The sequence below is a fragment of the Harpegnathos saltator genome, unplaced genomic scaffold, assembly GCF_003227715.2.
Source record: "Harpegnathos saltator strain DR-91 unplaced genomic scaffold, Hsal_v8.6 scaffold160, whole genome shotgun sequence".
NCBI lineage: Eukaryota > Metazoa > Arthropoda > Insecta > Hymenoptera > Formicidae > Harpegnathos > Harpegnathos saltator.
Window position 1 is genome coordinate 199590 of NW_020229940.1, and position 15411 is coordinate 215000.

The 15411-nt window shown below is 35.3% G+C and overlaps 1 protein-coding gene across 9 annotated transcripts in view; it reads right to left on the reverse strand.

The window, feature by feature from the left end:
• Nucleotides 1–15411, reverse strand: part of Ih (hyperpolarization activated cyclic nucleotide gated potassium channel Ih) — a 215757-nt gene that overhangs the window by 23188 nt on the left and 177158 nt on the right. For 8 of the 9 annotated variants that reach the window (XM_025296915.1, XM_025296917.1, XM_019843755.2 and 5 more), the window contains 2 exons: nt 14207–14342; nt 4221–4533 (listed from right to left, as the gene is read on the reverse strand). In XM_025296915.1, coding sequence (XP_025152700.1) covers nt 4387–4533; nt 14207–14342 — 283 coding nt within the window. In that variant the 3' untranslated portion in view covers nt 4221–4386. Of the gene's footprint in view, nt 1–4220; nt 4534–14206; nt 14343–15411 lie in introns of those variants that run through there. The other variant, XM_025296918.1, reaches the window with a different exon arrangement.

The window sequence follows — 15411 nt, forward strand, 5'->3', positions numbered from 1 at the left end:
TAATCTTAGACTATTTACATAGATTATTTTATAAAAATGTTGATCATGCGGTCTATGACTACTTTATTATTAAAACGCCCCAATCTTTTGTATGCATCGATTCTTCTTTCATGTGGTTATTATGCGATTTATATATAACATGTTTAGAATGACATATATGGAAATGTGTAATATAATGCCAAAAATTATGTCTTCAACATGAAAAATAGATTGATTTCCTTTTTCTTCTTACTTTCACAAACACACACACACACGCACGCGCGCGCACACACACACACACGCACACGCACACGCACACGCACACGCACGCACGCACGCACGCACACACACACACACACACACACACACACACACACACACACAGCAGAGAGGGTTTGGAGTCATTAAATATTGCGGGAGTGACGAACCGCGGGGTCCTTATCTCTGTTGACACACACACACACGCAGAAACACACAACACACAGGGGTCCGACCATGCAACCTTCACGCGGTACATCCTAGATAATATATTAATGCTAGCGGCACCGTAAATTCTAATAACTCAGACAATTCACAACAAACATAGGTTATCAAGTAGTGTTTCGGAAATGCTGTCATCTTTGACATTGTGTGATAAAAAATGGGGTGTTCTGTTTAAAAAAATCATGTTGGCCTTTACCTCGCCTTAACCCCTCCACTCAAGATCAAATAAATATGATCATTCAATAGAACTTTTAAAACCCTACAACTTTGGTTGGAAACATTTTTGTCAGAAACGTTTCGTTTTCGAGATATTTGACCGTTTCCAGACTTTTCTAACATCCTATATGTACATACATGTACCAGCTCTCTCTCTCTCTCTCTCTCATATTCTCTTTTTCTCTTTCTTTCTCTCCCTCTCCCTCTCCCTTTCCCTCTCTCTCTCTCTTTTGTTCTCTTTTATGTGTACATTTCATTCTGGATTATTTTTATACACTGAGTATTTCTAACTCATCACGCAAATTCGTTCATATGCATGTAAAGTTTATCAAATTGAGTAAAAAGATCCCTTACTATTTTGCAATAAATCACGTAAGATTTCTAATTATTAATTAAAGAAAATTCACAAATGAGTGCAGGTGATGTAGTAGGATGAGTTCTTTAGTCTCGTTCAAAATGAAGTTTCGTCCACGATGTCTGAATTTAATATTCTTTGCGGTGTATAATTCTAGACAATGGAAGCGTATATTATAATATTGTTAAATATTATACATCACCCATTGTTATTCTGAGATTGTCAGTTAATTCAGATATCTTAGATAAGAATTCATTTTAGACGAGTCTAAAAAACACGTTCCATTATATCATATGCACTTGCCTGTTTGAAAAATGGTAAAGAACTTTTATTTGGTTTAATGAGTTTCGCTCTGCATACGGGCGGGATATACATAATGTATCAGGCACTCTGTATGTATATGTATGAAATGTGTGTATTTTTGTGTGTGTGTGTGTGAAACTTTTGAATTTTTATATAGAGTAAATGTATGTACATGTGTTTGCAAAAATGTATATGCACGTATCAATAAGAAAAAATAAAACCATCAGCTTAATTCTTTCATTCACTAATGGAGTCTACTCGCGTAAAAAAAAGAAATGTATATAGATAATCAGTTTATATTTTTAATTCGAAAAAAATATTAGCAATTGTGAATTTAAGATAAAGGCGAGTGACATTTGTTGTGTTCAATTGCATATATTCAATTGCATGTATATTATTAGTAATAATGTAAAAACGTTCCTTTAGTAATTCTAAAGAGCATAGAGAGGATTGAATTTGTATAAAATTCATTAATTTATACGCACTGATAGGTTCCGACAGAAAAGAACTTTCATTTTTTAAGCTATTCTTACATAAAATCATATTTGTTGTATTATAATTTTTTATATAGAAACTCGTTGTTGTAAATTTATCTGTTTGCTCTTTAGATTGGAAAATTAAAAAGGAAGTTTTGATTGTTAGACAGTATATAGCATGTAAATATGTCTCACAAATTTGATTTTCATGGAATATATTTTTCTTAAAAGGTACTTGAAAATAAGAGAATATTTTGTTCAATTCCAATTAGTAATTGGTATAAAATACATAAAATAAAATCTATTAATCGGTATATTTTATAGATGATTATAAAACGCTTTTTAAACAGAATATAATTTGATGAAATTTTAGGGGGGGAAATAATTACATATAAACTACTTGTAAATATTGGTTTAGTCAGTGTCAAACAACTTCGCATGTAATTGAATATTACATAATTATCTTGCAACGCGATATTTATATATAACCTTTCTCTCTCTCTCTCTCTCTCTCTCTCTCTCTCTCTCTCTCTCTCTCTCTCTCTCTCTCTCTCTTTCTTTCTTTCTCCCTGCCTCTTTGCCTCTCTCTCCCTCTTTTTCTTCCTCTCTTTCTATGTGCATAGTATTTTATATATATATATATATTTATATAATATGTATGTATTATACACACACACACACACACACACACACGCGCGCGCGCGCACATATTCTTATTATGTATTTAGTTACCTAATTATGTGGTAGTGGTGTAGTAATCATTGCAAGTAATAATCGTAACAATAATAATGATTTATTACATAATATTCATCTTCTTTTATAGTACATCGCGTTTTTGTTTACGTCTCGTAAAAAGATATTTTGCTTGCATTTCACTTAATATTCATCCATTGACATATAACCATAACGGCCCGAAGAACTCTCAACAAGAAAACACAGCCTTCGGACCTTCGGTAGCATTTGTTGAACCAGCTAATCCGTATAATCCTAATTCGCAACTCTACATCTCCTCTTTCTTGTTCTCTGTCTAAATTCGTCTGCAAATTCTCTCAAACATATGGCCATAATACTTCTTACCGATCCTATTTATACATCAGGACGGTCTGTCGAATATATCCGATACCCAGTTACAATATACTCAGTAAACACAATATTATATGTAACGTACATGTTAGTTGTAATTTCCTACTCAACAATATAACTGTTATATAACACATGTGTTATATGACAGTTATATTGTTGAATAGGAAAAACACATGTGTTATATAACAGTTATATTGTTGAATAGGAAATTACAACTAACATGCACGTTACATGCAACATTGTGTTTGCTGGGTATATTCATTACTCGGCTTCAGTTATTATGATCTTGAAGCAAATTAAAATATAGCAAAATAATGATTAATTTAATAAATCAGCGAGTTTCGAACTCAAATTTATTTCGCATCTGCAAAAACAGAAAAAGCTTTTCCTAAGAAGAGTGATCCATTTTTCGTGAATCTATCCTTTTTCATTTTTTCATTTTTTTTTCTTATGTTTTCAGCAAGAATTATTACGCGTTAGTATTCATTTTATTTATTATATACGCGATCCTATCGCAGTACGAAGCTAAAAATGAATCATGTTAACTTAATTGATATACTCTGGTCTTACAACATACGATTCTCTATGTTAGTTGTTGCCTTAAAAAAAGAACATCCTAATTTTTCATATAGATCTTTTTTCTTCCCTAAGATGCGAAACGTCAATTTGCAAAATCACAGAGAATTACGCATCATTATATTGTTATTTAAGATTATACCTATTTTTGTTTTGTTCACGCGATGAGAGCTATATATTTTTTATATATTTCTAGGCCTGCTCTTCGTCGTCTTTGAGATCTTCATTCTTCGCTGCGTCTATCTGTCCTTTAATATTGCATCTGATGTGACGCTGCGATTATTTTCAATGAAGAGACACAGCGTAAAATATGGCTCCATGTTCTCCAACCGGGATACAATCCTCTTCTTTTTTTACCTTACTTTGGGAAAAGATTTAAACTTTTTTTTCGTGATAGAAGAAAAGAGTAGTGTGAAACGTTACGTTCCATTGTTACGATCTAAAAAAAGTCAAATAAAGTTGGAAAGATAAAGCGTGAAATTTCTCTATTTGGTTTTTCCAAATTTAATCTTCCTTTCGCAAAAAATCTTATGTAATATATAATTTGTGTATCGATGTTTTTTTATATATTATTAATTATATATAATATGTAGCGGTAAATGTGTTATTTTTTTTTTGAGCGAAATTTTTCATAGATTTATATGCTTATATATCACGGTTGGAGCTTGTAAGGACTCGTTTGTTTTGGCAGTTTTGCAGTCCTAGACGAACATATAAGTTAATATAAGAAAGTGCTGTAAATTGATTGCTAACGGGCTATTGGCATGACCGGTATCTATGTATAGACCATTGCTACAGGATCGTCTAAGCGCAGGATGCAAAACCACCAACTTGTCCTATCAACGAAACAAATCCTAATATTATTTCGACATGGAGCCGTTAATATCTCTGCGTACGCTAGTAAAAGGAGTGTCGTCATTGATACGAATCCTTATGGAATGTGTCGCTTTTGTGGAAGATCCTCCGTCCTTCTCTCGTAAGTTCTTGGCTCGCAAAATTGTTTTCGGACTTTGGTCTGGGCAAGAGACAAGCCGGCAGCGTTCTGAGCTCCATGCTGTGTACCTAAAATCATCGGTTTTACAGAGTAATGTTTATTTAGTTACTGATAAATATTAGAGTGGTTGTTAAATTTAAAATTTAGAAAAAATTTAGTTAAGAAAAAATCGGTAGTTGCATAAAATTTAATCCTTTCGTTAGCTGAACCAAAAACGTTCTACTTTGTAATTTATTATATAGGGTGGTCCATTTTAATAGACAATCGGAAATATTTCGTCAGGTAAGCCAGATCGCGAAACATGTTACAAATAGAAATTGTAGGGATCAATGGGGGACATACACTGATGACCTTAACTTTGACCTTGAGGTCAATTTTCAAAGTTATCTGAAGGTCAACTTTGATTTTTCAAATAGGAACCACTATTTTTGACTCCAGAAATGAAGAGAGCGAAAAATTTTACGTTCAAATAACTAAATTATGATAGGAGTCCCATAACATTTAAAGGTTATTTTAAAGCCGAATATGTATTTTTATCAATACCCTCAAACAACTTGTAACGTGAAGGAGGTACTAAAAAATGTTTACAACAAAAGTTATAGAGGTTAAAGGAGGTGTGGGCCCGAGGTGGCGCCGGCCGAGGAGCCGCCCCCGATTCGTTGGGAGCCTCCTCGGCTGCCCCGGGCCCGCCTCCGTCTGCGCAGGGGGGGGTGCGACGAGCGTAAAAGCCCGCCTCCCCCTGTGCGTCGCTGAGGATAGGTAAGGAGGGAATGGAGGCCCGTTTGGGGACGGGCCCCACTCCCCCGCCCCCCTCGGCTAAAGAGGGGGGCTAGGAGAGAGGGTGGGTGTCCCCTCTCTCCAATTAGGAACCAGGAGGCCAATTCGGTCAGGCGACCGGCCGGGACGCCGCGCCCCCGACTCCCTTTGTGGAAGGGGGCGCGGCACTTGGGTGAGGGGCTCCATTAGAGCCCCAGGATCGGGGTGTCGGTGAGGGAGTGCCTGCGCAGTTTTTTAAGACCCTTAAGCACCCGATTGGTAGACACCCCGGTGGGATTTTAGCCGGTAAGGGTCCAACATAACCCTCGACCTCCCCAAGGGTCGAGGGTATCCATGAGGATTTCCCCACCGTGATAAAAAGAAAGGAAAGGAGGTCGCCCACTGATGACCTTGACTTCGACCTTCAGATCAAATTTTATTGTCACTTCAAGGTCTATGTGATTTTTTCAAGTGGAAACCTCCAATTTTGACACCAGAAATGACAACTGCGGAAATTTACTTAATTCTGATACATTATGTTCCTGGTACATTGAAATAGTAATGGAGAATTGCAGAAAAAAATTGCACAACGTTATCCAAACAGACGTCATCCCAATAATACCACGATACGAGATCTTATTGCAAGGGCTCGTAATGTACATCTAGTTCGCGAACGTCCTTGTCATGATTACGGTGAAAATAACGCGCCCGTTCTTACAGTACTTGCGATTATCCAATAAAGCACCCCGATACATGAGAGGCTAGTGGACTCACGTTAATAAAGCAACCTAAAGGGAATATGAACCTATTACGTCCACGTCGTTGTTCCTGGGTAACGCTAAAAGTAAGATGAAAAATACATAAATTCTTATTTTAATATCAGAATTAAGTAAATTTCTGCAGTTGCCATTTCTGGTATCCTCCAAAATTGGAGGTTTTCACTTGAAAAAATGATATAGACCTTGAAATGACCCTAAAATTTGATCTGAAGATCGAAGTCAGGGTCATCAGTGGGCGACCTTCTTTAACCCCTACAACTTTTGTTGTAAACATTTTTTAGTACCTCCTTTACGTTACAAGTTGTTTGAGGGTATTGATAAAATCTGGAGAAAGTTTTTTGAAAGTCCTACTATTGTATTAATTTTTTTCTTAAAGTGACATATCTTGAGAGTTTTTAGCGAAAAATATTAAAAATTACGTTCGCTATAATATTTTAAATATTGTAAAAAAGTAATTTTTCATATTTTTTTGCTTTATAAATTATTTTTCCTTTTGAGATCAAATTTTATTTACAAAAATTATGCTATCATTTAAAAATATATTTGAAATATATCCTGGAATTTTTCTCAGTTCAAAAAAATAATAGTTTCATTGCAGTACGCATTTTTGTAATTGGGGTCGCAAGAAACTCCAGTATGACTATTATGCGATTCTACAAAAGTAGCGCACAACAAGGGTTAAATGGAAAGCCGAATTTTTCATTTTATCACCTTTTTCTACCAATTAATTTGAATAAATTTGTCTGAAATATTTTTTCATTTGCTTAATAGTTTTTGAGATATGTAAGGAAAATTTGGTAACTTTTTCAATATTTCACTTACGATATCCCGGCATTTTTCAGAAGAAAAAGTACTATTAGACTTTTTTATTCTATTTGGTCTCAAGAATGTACTGTTACAACAGTGCCCTAACTTTTGTTAACTTATCGATTTTTAGAAATTTCAAAATCATCAAATTAACAAAAGGGCGCTATTGTAACAATATATTATTGAGACCAAGTAAAGTAAAAAAAAAGTTTAGTACCATTTTTTCTTCCGACAAACAGTTAGTGGGATATCATAAGTTAAATATTGAAAAAGTTACCAAGTTATCCTTAAATATCTCAAAAAATATTAGGCAAATAAAAAAATGTTTCAGACAAAAGTTGTTCAAATTAAGTGATAGAAAAAGATAATATAATAAAAAATTCGGGTTTTCACTAAAGTCGAGCTTTGCAACACAAGATGACCAGTATATAGTTGTATCAGCATAAAGAAACCGGCATATTACATCAGTCGAAATAAAAAATAATCTGCAAGAAGTTGGTGTAAAGGTGAGCAACGGCACTATTCGACGAAGGTTTTCGGAAAGAAACCTTCAATGTCGAAGACCAGTCTTAGTGCCAGCTTTAAAACATCAGTATCGTGAAACTTAATTGAATTTTGCAATAGAGCATCAAAATTGAAATATTTATGATTAGAGTCGTATATTATTCACGAAGGAATCAATATTTTGCCTTAGAGTGCCCGATGGATGTCAACGGGTGTATTGTCGTTCTGGAGAATGGTTTGCTGGAGAATGCATCATGAAAATAGAATATTAGAAGAGAGAATATTAATATTGGATCCATTATGATTTTGGGCCGTAATATCAGCAAACGCTTATACACATCTCATTTTCTTGAGCGTAATATGGATCCCTATGTTTTCATTGGAGATGTTATCATTCCGTACATTGCGTCTTGCAAGGAATTTATTGGAGAAAACTTTTTATTGATGCAAGATAATGTGAGACTATACGTCGCAAGTACAGTAACCGATTTTCTGGAATAAACATACAACGAATGGCGTGGTCTACTATGAGTTTGGATATGAATCTTATCAAGCATTTATAAGACATGCTGAAACGAAAAGTAAGAAAACATAATGCTCAAACACTTCGCTAGCAACACTTCGCAACGCTTTGCAAAAGGAGTGGAACAATGTAAAGCAAGAGGAATTCAGAAATTTGGTTTACAGTATGCCCCAACGAATGGAAAAATTGTTAAATATTAGAGGAGACAGTACACACTATTAAAAACACACACATACACACATGCGCGCGCGCGCGTACACACTCACGCACGCACACATGGGATTAAAATTCAATTTTATAATAAATAATTATAATGTTTATTCTTGTTATTTCTTATATTTAAACACAGATATTATTGTATATATATGCATTATATTTTTGTCCTATAAAAAATAATAAAAATATTAAAAATACCCTGAAAATGCGTTCACAGCGTGCGTGTAATCGTTCTCAGATACCATATCATCTGTCAACGAACTATAGAATAACTCGCGCGGCGATAAACATTGATCCTGCAGTTTGGCATTGCAATCCATTTGGCATATTCGCACGGAAAGACACCTTTTTGCATTAATAAATCAAAATCTTTGTTGGATAAGTTTTTAAATTCGGATTGAACAATTTTTAATTTGTCTCTAGTGAGAAACGACACTAATTTGTCGAGACTGGTGCTGATTTGTACAAATTTGTACAAATCGAGGAACCGCATTTAATATGATTTAATATGATTTCGCCAGTCTGATGTTTTACTCGTTTTACTTGTATCTTTAATATGTTTGGTAAATGAAATATATTTCTCTTTCGTTATTGGTAGTACATCAATGGAGCCCTCGAACGCGGTGGCTACTTCCTTGATAATAAAATGAGTATCATAACCTGATAAATTATGAAAAACTATCGGCATAGGCAATAGGAATCTTTATAATCTAAATTACAGTTGAAATATGCAGAACCGCTGTGTATTGTCCGGTTAAATGGCAATGATCGCGTACACGTATATCTCCCACCGTGAGTGATTTTTCGCATACATTTTTCGCATGACAGTGCGTTGCGCAATAAAATGCTGCACACTGTTCTTGTGATAAAATTTCCATAGAGGTATTATTATTATACAAAATAACTTTAATATGATGCGCCAATTGTTTAAGTTCCTCGACGAACCACAAAATGCAATTCGGATCGCGACGACACTGATACGCGGGTAAAGATTCATCGTAGGAACATCACACATAATAAGCTATACTATGTACTTTATGATGCTGATACACATACGATTTTTTTTCTTCATTTGGCGTCTTCTCCAGAATGCATTCCATGTCGGCGTATACCACGAATGGAATCCGTTCCCTTCTGCTATGGTTGGTAAAGCTGAGCCACTTGTCCTCCGTTGGCAGGATGATTGCACAGTCATTCAACTTGTTGCAATCTATGGTATGATTCTCTAGTTTTTCGTTGGAATGAAAATAATGCAAACAACTGAAACGAAAAAGAAATGGATATTACGAGTTTTTCTTTTATATTATATTTGTTATATTGTATTCATAGAGAGAGAGAGAGAGAGAGAGAGAGAGAGAGAGAGAGAGGAGAGAGAGGAGAGAGAGAGAGAGAGAGAGAGAGAGAGAAGAGAGAGAGAGAGAGAGAGGAGAGAGGAGAGAGGAGAGAGGAGAGAGGAGAGAGGAGAGAGGAGAGAGGAGAGAGGAGAGAGGAGAGAGGAGAGAGGAGAGAGGAGAGAGGAGAGAGGAGAGAGGAGAGAGGAGAGAGGAGAGAGGAGAGAGGAGAGAGGAGAGAGGAGAGAGGAGAGAGGAGAGAGGAGAGAGGAGAGAGGAGAGAGGAGAGAGGAGAGAGGAGAGAGGAGAGAGGAGAGAGGAGAGAGAGAGAGAGAGAGAGAGAGAGAGAGAGAGAGAGAGAGAGAGAGAGAGAGAGAGAGAGAGAGAGATTGTATCCTTACCGATCACATATATATTTCTTGCATTTTTTCTTACTTAGTTGCCAGCTCACAAGACGTGACAAATTTTTCATCCACACGAAATGTCCCGCGTTGTACTCCGGTAGATCTTGCACATATAACAAATTTACATGCTTTTCCTTCTTACTGGCGAGACGTATCGGAACGTATCGTACATGCTTCTTCCTGCTTCTTTTTATCTTGAATGGTGTATAACGTTGATGGATGTGTTTTTTAGATGTCCAAACTTGGTAATTTGTTTAATCGTCACTGGAAATTCAATATTTTGCAGACTAAATATTGTGGTGTAATGTGGGTATGAAGATTCTTGATTTTCATTTCTTTCAACCGGATATAATGCTGCGACCACTGACCATGCGAAACATGCGTTGTCTTTAGTTCGCACTGCTTATCACTGTTTATCACTGCTTTTTTTAATTTTATGTCGTGCGACAACTCAATGTTGCACCCCGCATGCAATGGAAATGTAATTGTTCACATTGACTGTGAGATCAAGTACCCGCGCAACAGTGCCCACCTACTATCACGTTCTTGAAATTCTTCCGAAGATGCTAAGGTTAGCTCGATGACGCGTTGCTCGCCAACCACTTTTCCAAATCCAAAGCAGAAAAGAGTTCTCAGCTTCTCGTGTTAATGCTTTTGAACGCATGATTGTCACCCGCGATGAACTCGTCATTGAACACAGTGTTCACCTTAAGATTATTGTGTCTTTCCATAGCACTTCGCACGTGCTCGAGCACCGTGGTACTCTTCGCATCTTGGAGAAATTGAAGAGGAGGTTCAATATGGTTCGCGTTGATAACCGCGCCGGTTGATATGCGGTTTTCGTACTCCGTGTCCAATTCTGCAGCTCTTGATACATGTCCAGCACCCAGTGTATGAAGCGTTCTTGTACAGAGATTTTCAATCCCTTAAATCGCGCGATACGAGCCACCCGTGATTGCGCGGTGCCGATCAGCAATCACGGTTTTGCTCGACTTTGTTCTTCCAAACATCTGATACACTTGTCACACTTTTGCACCCACACGTCGTAAACTTCTCGCGAATTCAGACGAGTAGATTGCTTCGACAGTTCTCGTTCGGTTTGGGCGAAGTCTTCCATTTCTTTATTAACTACAGAGAATACTCTGCTCTCTGGAATGCTTTACTTTATATTCTTTCCACTAGAAAAAATATATAGATTCTCAGAGGTATAACTTATTTCAAACACGAAACCCTCGACATGGTATCAATATCTCATTCAAAGATTCCAGATTTAGACATGTGTGAATCAGATGGGTCTAACCCAAAATAGCCGTATCTTTTCACATGACGCAACACTAAGTTCCTCAGAGGATGTGATCTACGATATGACACAAAATTTTTCCAACACTGACACACATACGAGTCCTCAAACACGAAATCTTCGATATGGTATGAACAATTTTCAAAGACTTCAGATTTGGACATGCGTGAGTCAGATGAGTCTGAACCAAAAATAGCCATATCTTATTCATTTTCTCGTTTCGAAGAATGTATCTGCGCATGTGTTACAAATGTTGGTAACTCCGAAGAATAAGGGAAGGGAATGCACTAGTATACAGGGTGTCTCAGAACTTTGGGACACGGGCTCCGTAGGGACATAGAGTTGAGTGAGAGGAACAAAAAGGTCCTCTGCCGTAATGTGAAAATCGTAATAGTTTTTTTAATTATAACAGCGCAAAGTTAGGCATTTTCCACGCCCAGCGCAGCCTATAGACGCTCCGTGGCAAGCTCCGTGTGTGCGCAGGGGCTGAGCGATAACGCGCGGCTCGCGCTGACCGTCGCGCGTCGTGCGGGCAAAGGCGCTCAAACGGCGGCCAAACATCGCGACAGTCAGCGCGAGACGCGTTATCGCTCAGCCTCTACGCACACGCAGCTTGCCGCGGAGCGTCTATAGGCCGCGATAGGCGTGGAAAACGCCAAATTTTACGCGGTTATTACTAAAGAACTATTACGATTTTCACATTATGGTAGAGGACTGTTTTGTTCCTCTCACTTAGCTTTATGTCCCTACGGAGCCCGTGTCCCAAAGTTCTCAGACACCCTGTATACTCATGCTCATGCTACTATTTTAATTGTCGAATTCAGTCTCTGTGCAGACAATCTGCGGAATTTGTCTCTCTGGCCCATTTTTTATTATACAGGGTGTTCGATAATTAGCTGCAAACCCGAAATGTGAAAGTAGATTCAGTAGAAAGTAGGGTTCAGACAAATATAAAAGTCCCATACCGTTTTGCAAGATTCACAATAATTGTCGAGTTATTAATTACAGAAACCTGACTTTTGACTAATTACAGAATGGAACTTATATGTTTGTCTCAATCCGATGTACCTTCACACTTCGAGTTGGCAGCTAATTACCGGACACCCTGTATATGACTTTTCAAAATTTCAAAATCATGTTAAAGTTAGAGTACTATCATATATATCATATATATAACAGCATATTCTTGAGACCAAACAGAGTAGAAAGGTCTAATACCACTTTTTCTCCCGACAAATACTTACCGAGATATCGTGAACCAAAAGTTATTACAATACTAACAAGAAAACTGTCGGAACTCTTCCCCATCGATTTTGATGGGCTTTGGATATGTTATAAAGCAACAAAAAATATTAGGTACATGTGTTTTTATCGACGTATCTCCAGGTTTAGAGAGTGAAACAGCCCCTAAAAAAAACTAACATTTTCATTTTTTGCGAACATCTTCTAAAGTATGAAGTATATGAAAAAATGTTTCCTACAAAAGTTTTATAGTACTTTATATTGTTTGCAATGGTATATTCAGCTTTTCAAAAGTGTCAAAATTTTCAGCCTCTCCTTTCTGTCGCTTTAATTTTGCAAAATTAAAAAATTTCATGAGGAAAAAAATTAAAGAACATTTAATGCCGAATCCATCCATATATAATAATACATTATGTTCATGATTAATATTTAGAAAAATGAGATGATATCGCGCTATAGGCGCCCCGCTGTAGATAAGTTTATTTCTTTTCAATTACGCTGTACTTAAAAACTGTCTCTTGTGCATATTTCATTATATTATATTATGCAAGAGAATTAATTAATCTTAATGATATAATATGCAACTTATTATACAAAATAAAGATGTTAGACAGATGAACGTGCATATACAGAGTGGACCATTTAAGTTGATAATACGAAATATCTCAAAAACGATGCGTTGCAGAAATAAATGTTTTAAATAAAAATTGTATGATTTAAAAGCAGACATACAATGGTACCCTTGGTTTGACCTTGAAACGTATATTTAGTCAGATGTCAGATGAAGGTCAACTTAATTTTTTAAAATAGAAAGCCCAATTTTTTTATTATATTTTCTTTTTCTACTAATTAATTTTAATGATTTTTGTTCGGAACATTTTTCTATTTGCCTAATATTTTTTTAGATATTTGAGGAAAACTTGATGACTATTTTAATATTTAACTTGTAATATCTCGCTAACTATTGGTCAGAAGAAAAAGTGGTACTAGACTTTCTTGCTTTGACTTTATTTAGTCTCAAGAATATATTGTTACAATAGTGTCCTGATTTTTGTTAATTTGTTGATTTTGAAATTTCCAAAAATCAGTAAGTTAACAAAAGTCAAAGCGCTATTGTAACAATATATTCTGGAGACTAAATAAAGCAAGAAAGTCTAGTACCACTTTTTCTTCCGACAAATAGTTAGCGAGATATCGTAAGTTAAATATTGAAAAAGTTGTCAAGTTTTCCTTACATATCTCAAAAATATTAGGCAAATAAAAGGATGTTTCAGACAAAAGTTGTTCAAATTAACTAATAGAAAAAGACAGTGTAATAAAAAATAAGGGTTCCCATTTGAAAAACGCAAGTTGACCTTCAAATGACCTTGAAAATAGAGGTCAAGGTCAAAGTCAAGGTTATCTTAAAGTAGCTCACTTAAAACCCCACAACTTTTATTCAGATCATTTTCCTTGAAACTTCAATACTGAAGAGTTATTTGGGGTGGGACATTAAAATGGGACACCCTGTATATTTAATATATTTTTTAAAATAAAATTTTATCTGTCTTAAACTTGAAGTTTTGATTCTTGTTTCTAAATTATGATCTATATTTAAAAATTGGTTTAAATTATTAAAAGAAATAAAAAAAGATTCTGCATGATGACTAAAGACCATGTTATAAGAGTTATTTGATATTTTTATAATACCAGCATCATAGCATAATCATGTTCAAACACGGTGTAAGGAGTCATTGAAAATAATAACTCTAAAGAGATATTTTTTTTAAATAAAAGAAGATGTATGTGATTACAATCGTTAGATTTTTAGAAAATTTTCCGGCATTTCTTATTTGTAAATTCTCGTTACACACAGTCGCTAGCCGATTGAGTTACTTACCGATTCCTCGCTGGCGCTGGCATGCGCTGCTTGCTCTGCAAGTGCGTTTACCACGGCATTGATAGTTTTTGATTCGCTACCGAGATCCTCCTCGCGATGAGCCACTAGATTAGGATTCTTCCCGATTTTGTTTAACCTACAAGGAAAGCATAATTAAGCGTAGGGAATGTCACACGGAACGTAGCCAACGATTATTCACGCCAAATTCTAAACCACTTAGCAGCACAGCGATTCGTCCGTTTCGTGGTATTATAGTGCTTGCCGCTTATCATCTGTACTTAACAGTGATTATTATTTGCTCTTCTAATACTACTTGCACTGCTAAAAATAATTTAATGAAGTAAAATGATACATAGATTTTTCGACATACTATTCACGGAATTCTTTAATTTATTTTGTCATGCAAAGCAAAGAATAAAAAATTGATAGACATTGATATAGCTCGAGATTAATTTAAAGACTGAGAATTCCGTTACTTAAACATTTACGAATTTTATGATTAAATATGGCTTCGTGGATATATGATGAAATAAAAATGATATTTCAAATAATTTATAAAATATATTATATATCAAATTATGGGAATGCAATATTATCATGTAATGAATGTATCGAGAGTGTAAAATCTATGCAACAATATTTAACTTTAATCATTAGCTGCAAGATCATGATAATTATATTTGATTTTTCACCGGGAATAATTCCAGATATCGAGTGTATATCGACATACATATCACGAGTATATAAAACAGATTATACAAGCATGATGAATAGCATCAAATGCCTCTGCGTATCGTTAAAAGTATTACGAACTAGTTTTTCTAACTTTTTTAGCTCATTGTAATTTATTGTAAATTAGTGAGCTTCTGCTGTAAATTTGTCCTAGATTTTTCACAATTCTATATTGTTTTATTCCATAAATCGTAAAGAATGCTACGCGATAACCTTCTGTCTTTTTTTGTTGTTTCTTTTAAGACTTTAAGTCCTTAGATGCAACTATACTGAATTACGATACCATAAGTAAAAAATTATTATTTTTTCTCGTGGAATATGTTTAAATAAATTAGTTCTCTCTAGATAATTGAAACACTCTTTGCCACTATTCGATATTTTATAAATTGATAAAATATATCAAAAACTTTTTTGTTCGTTAATCTGCACATTAATAATTGATTACTTGATAAATTAAGTGATATAATTTGTTC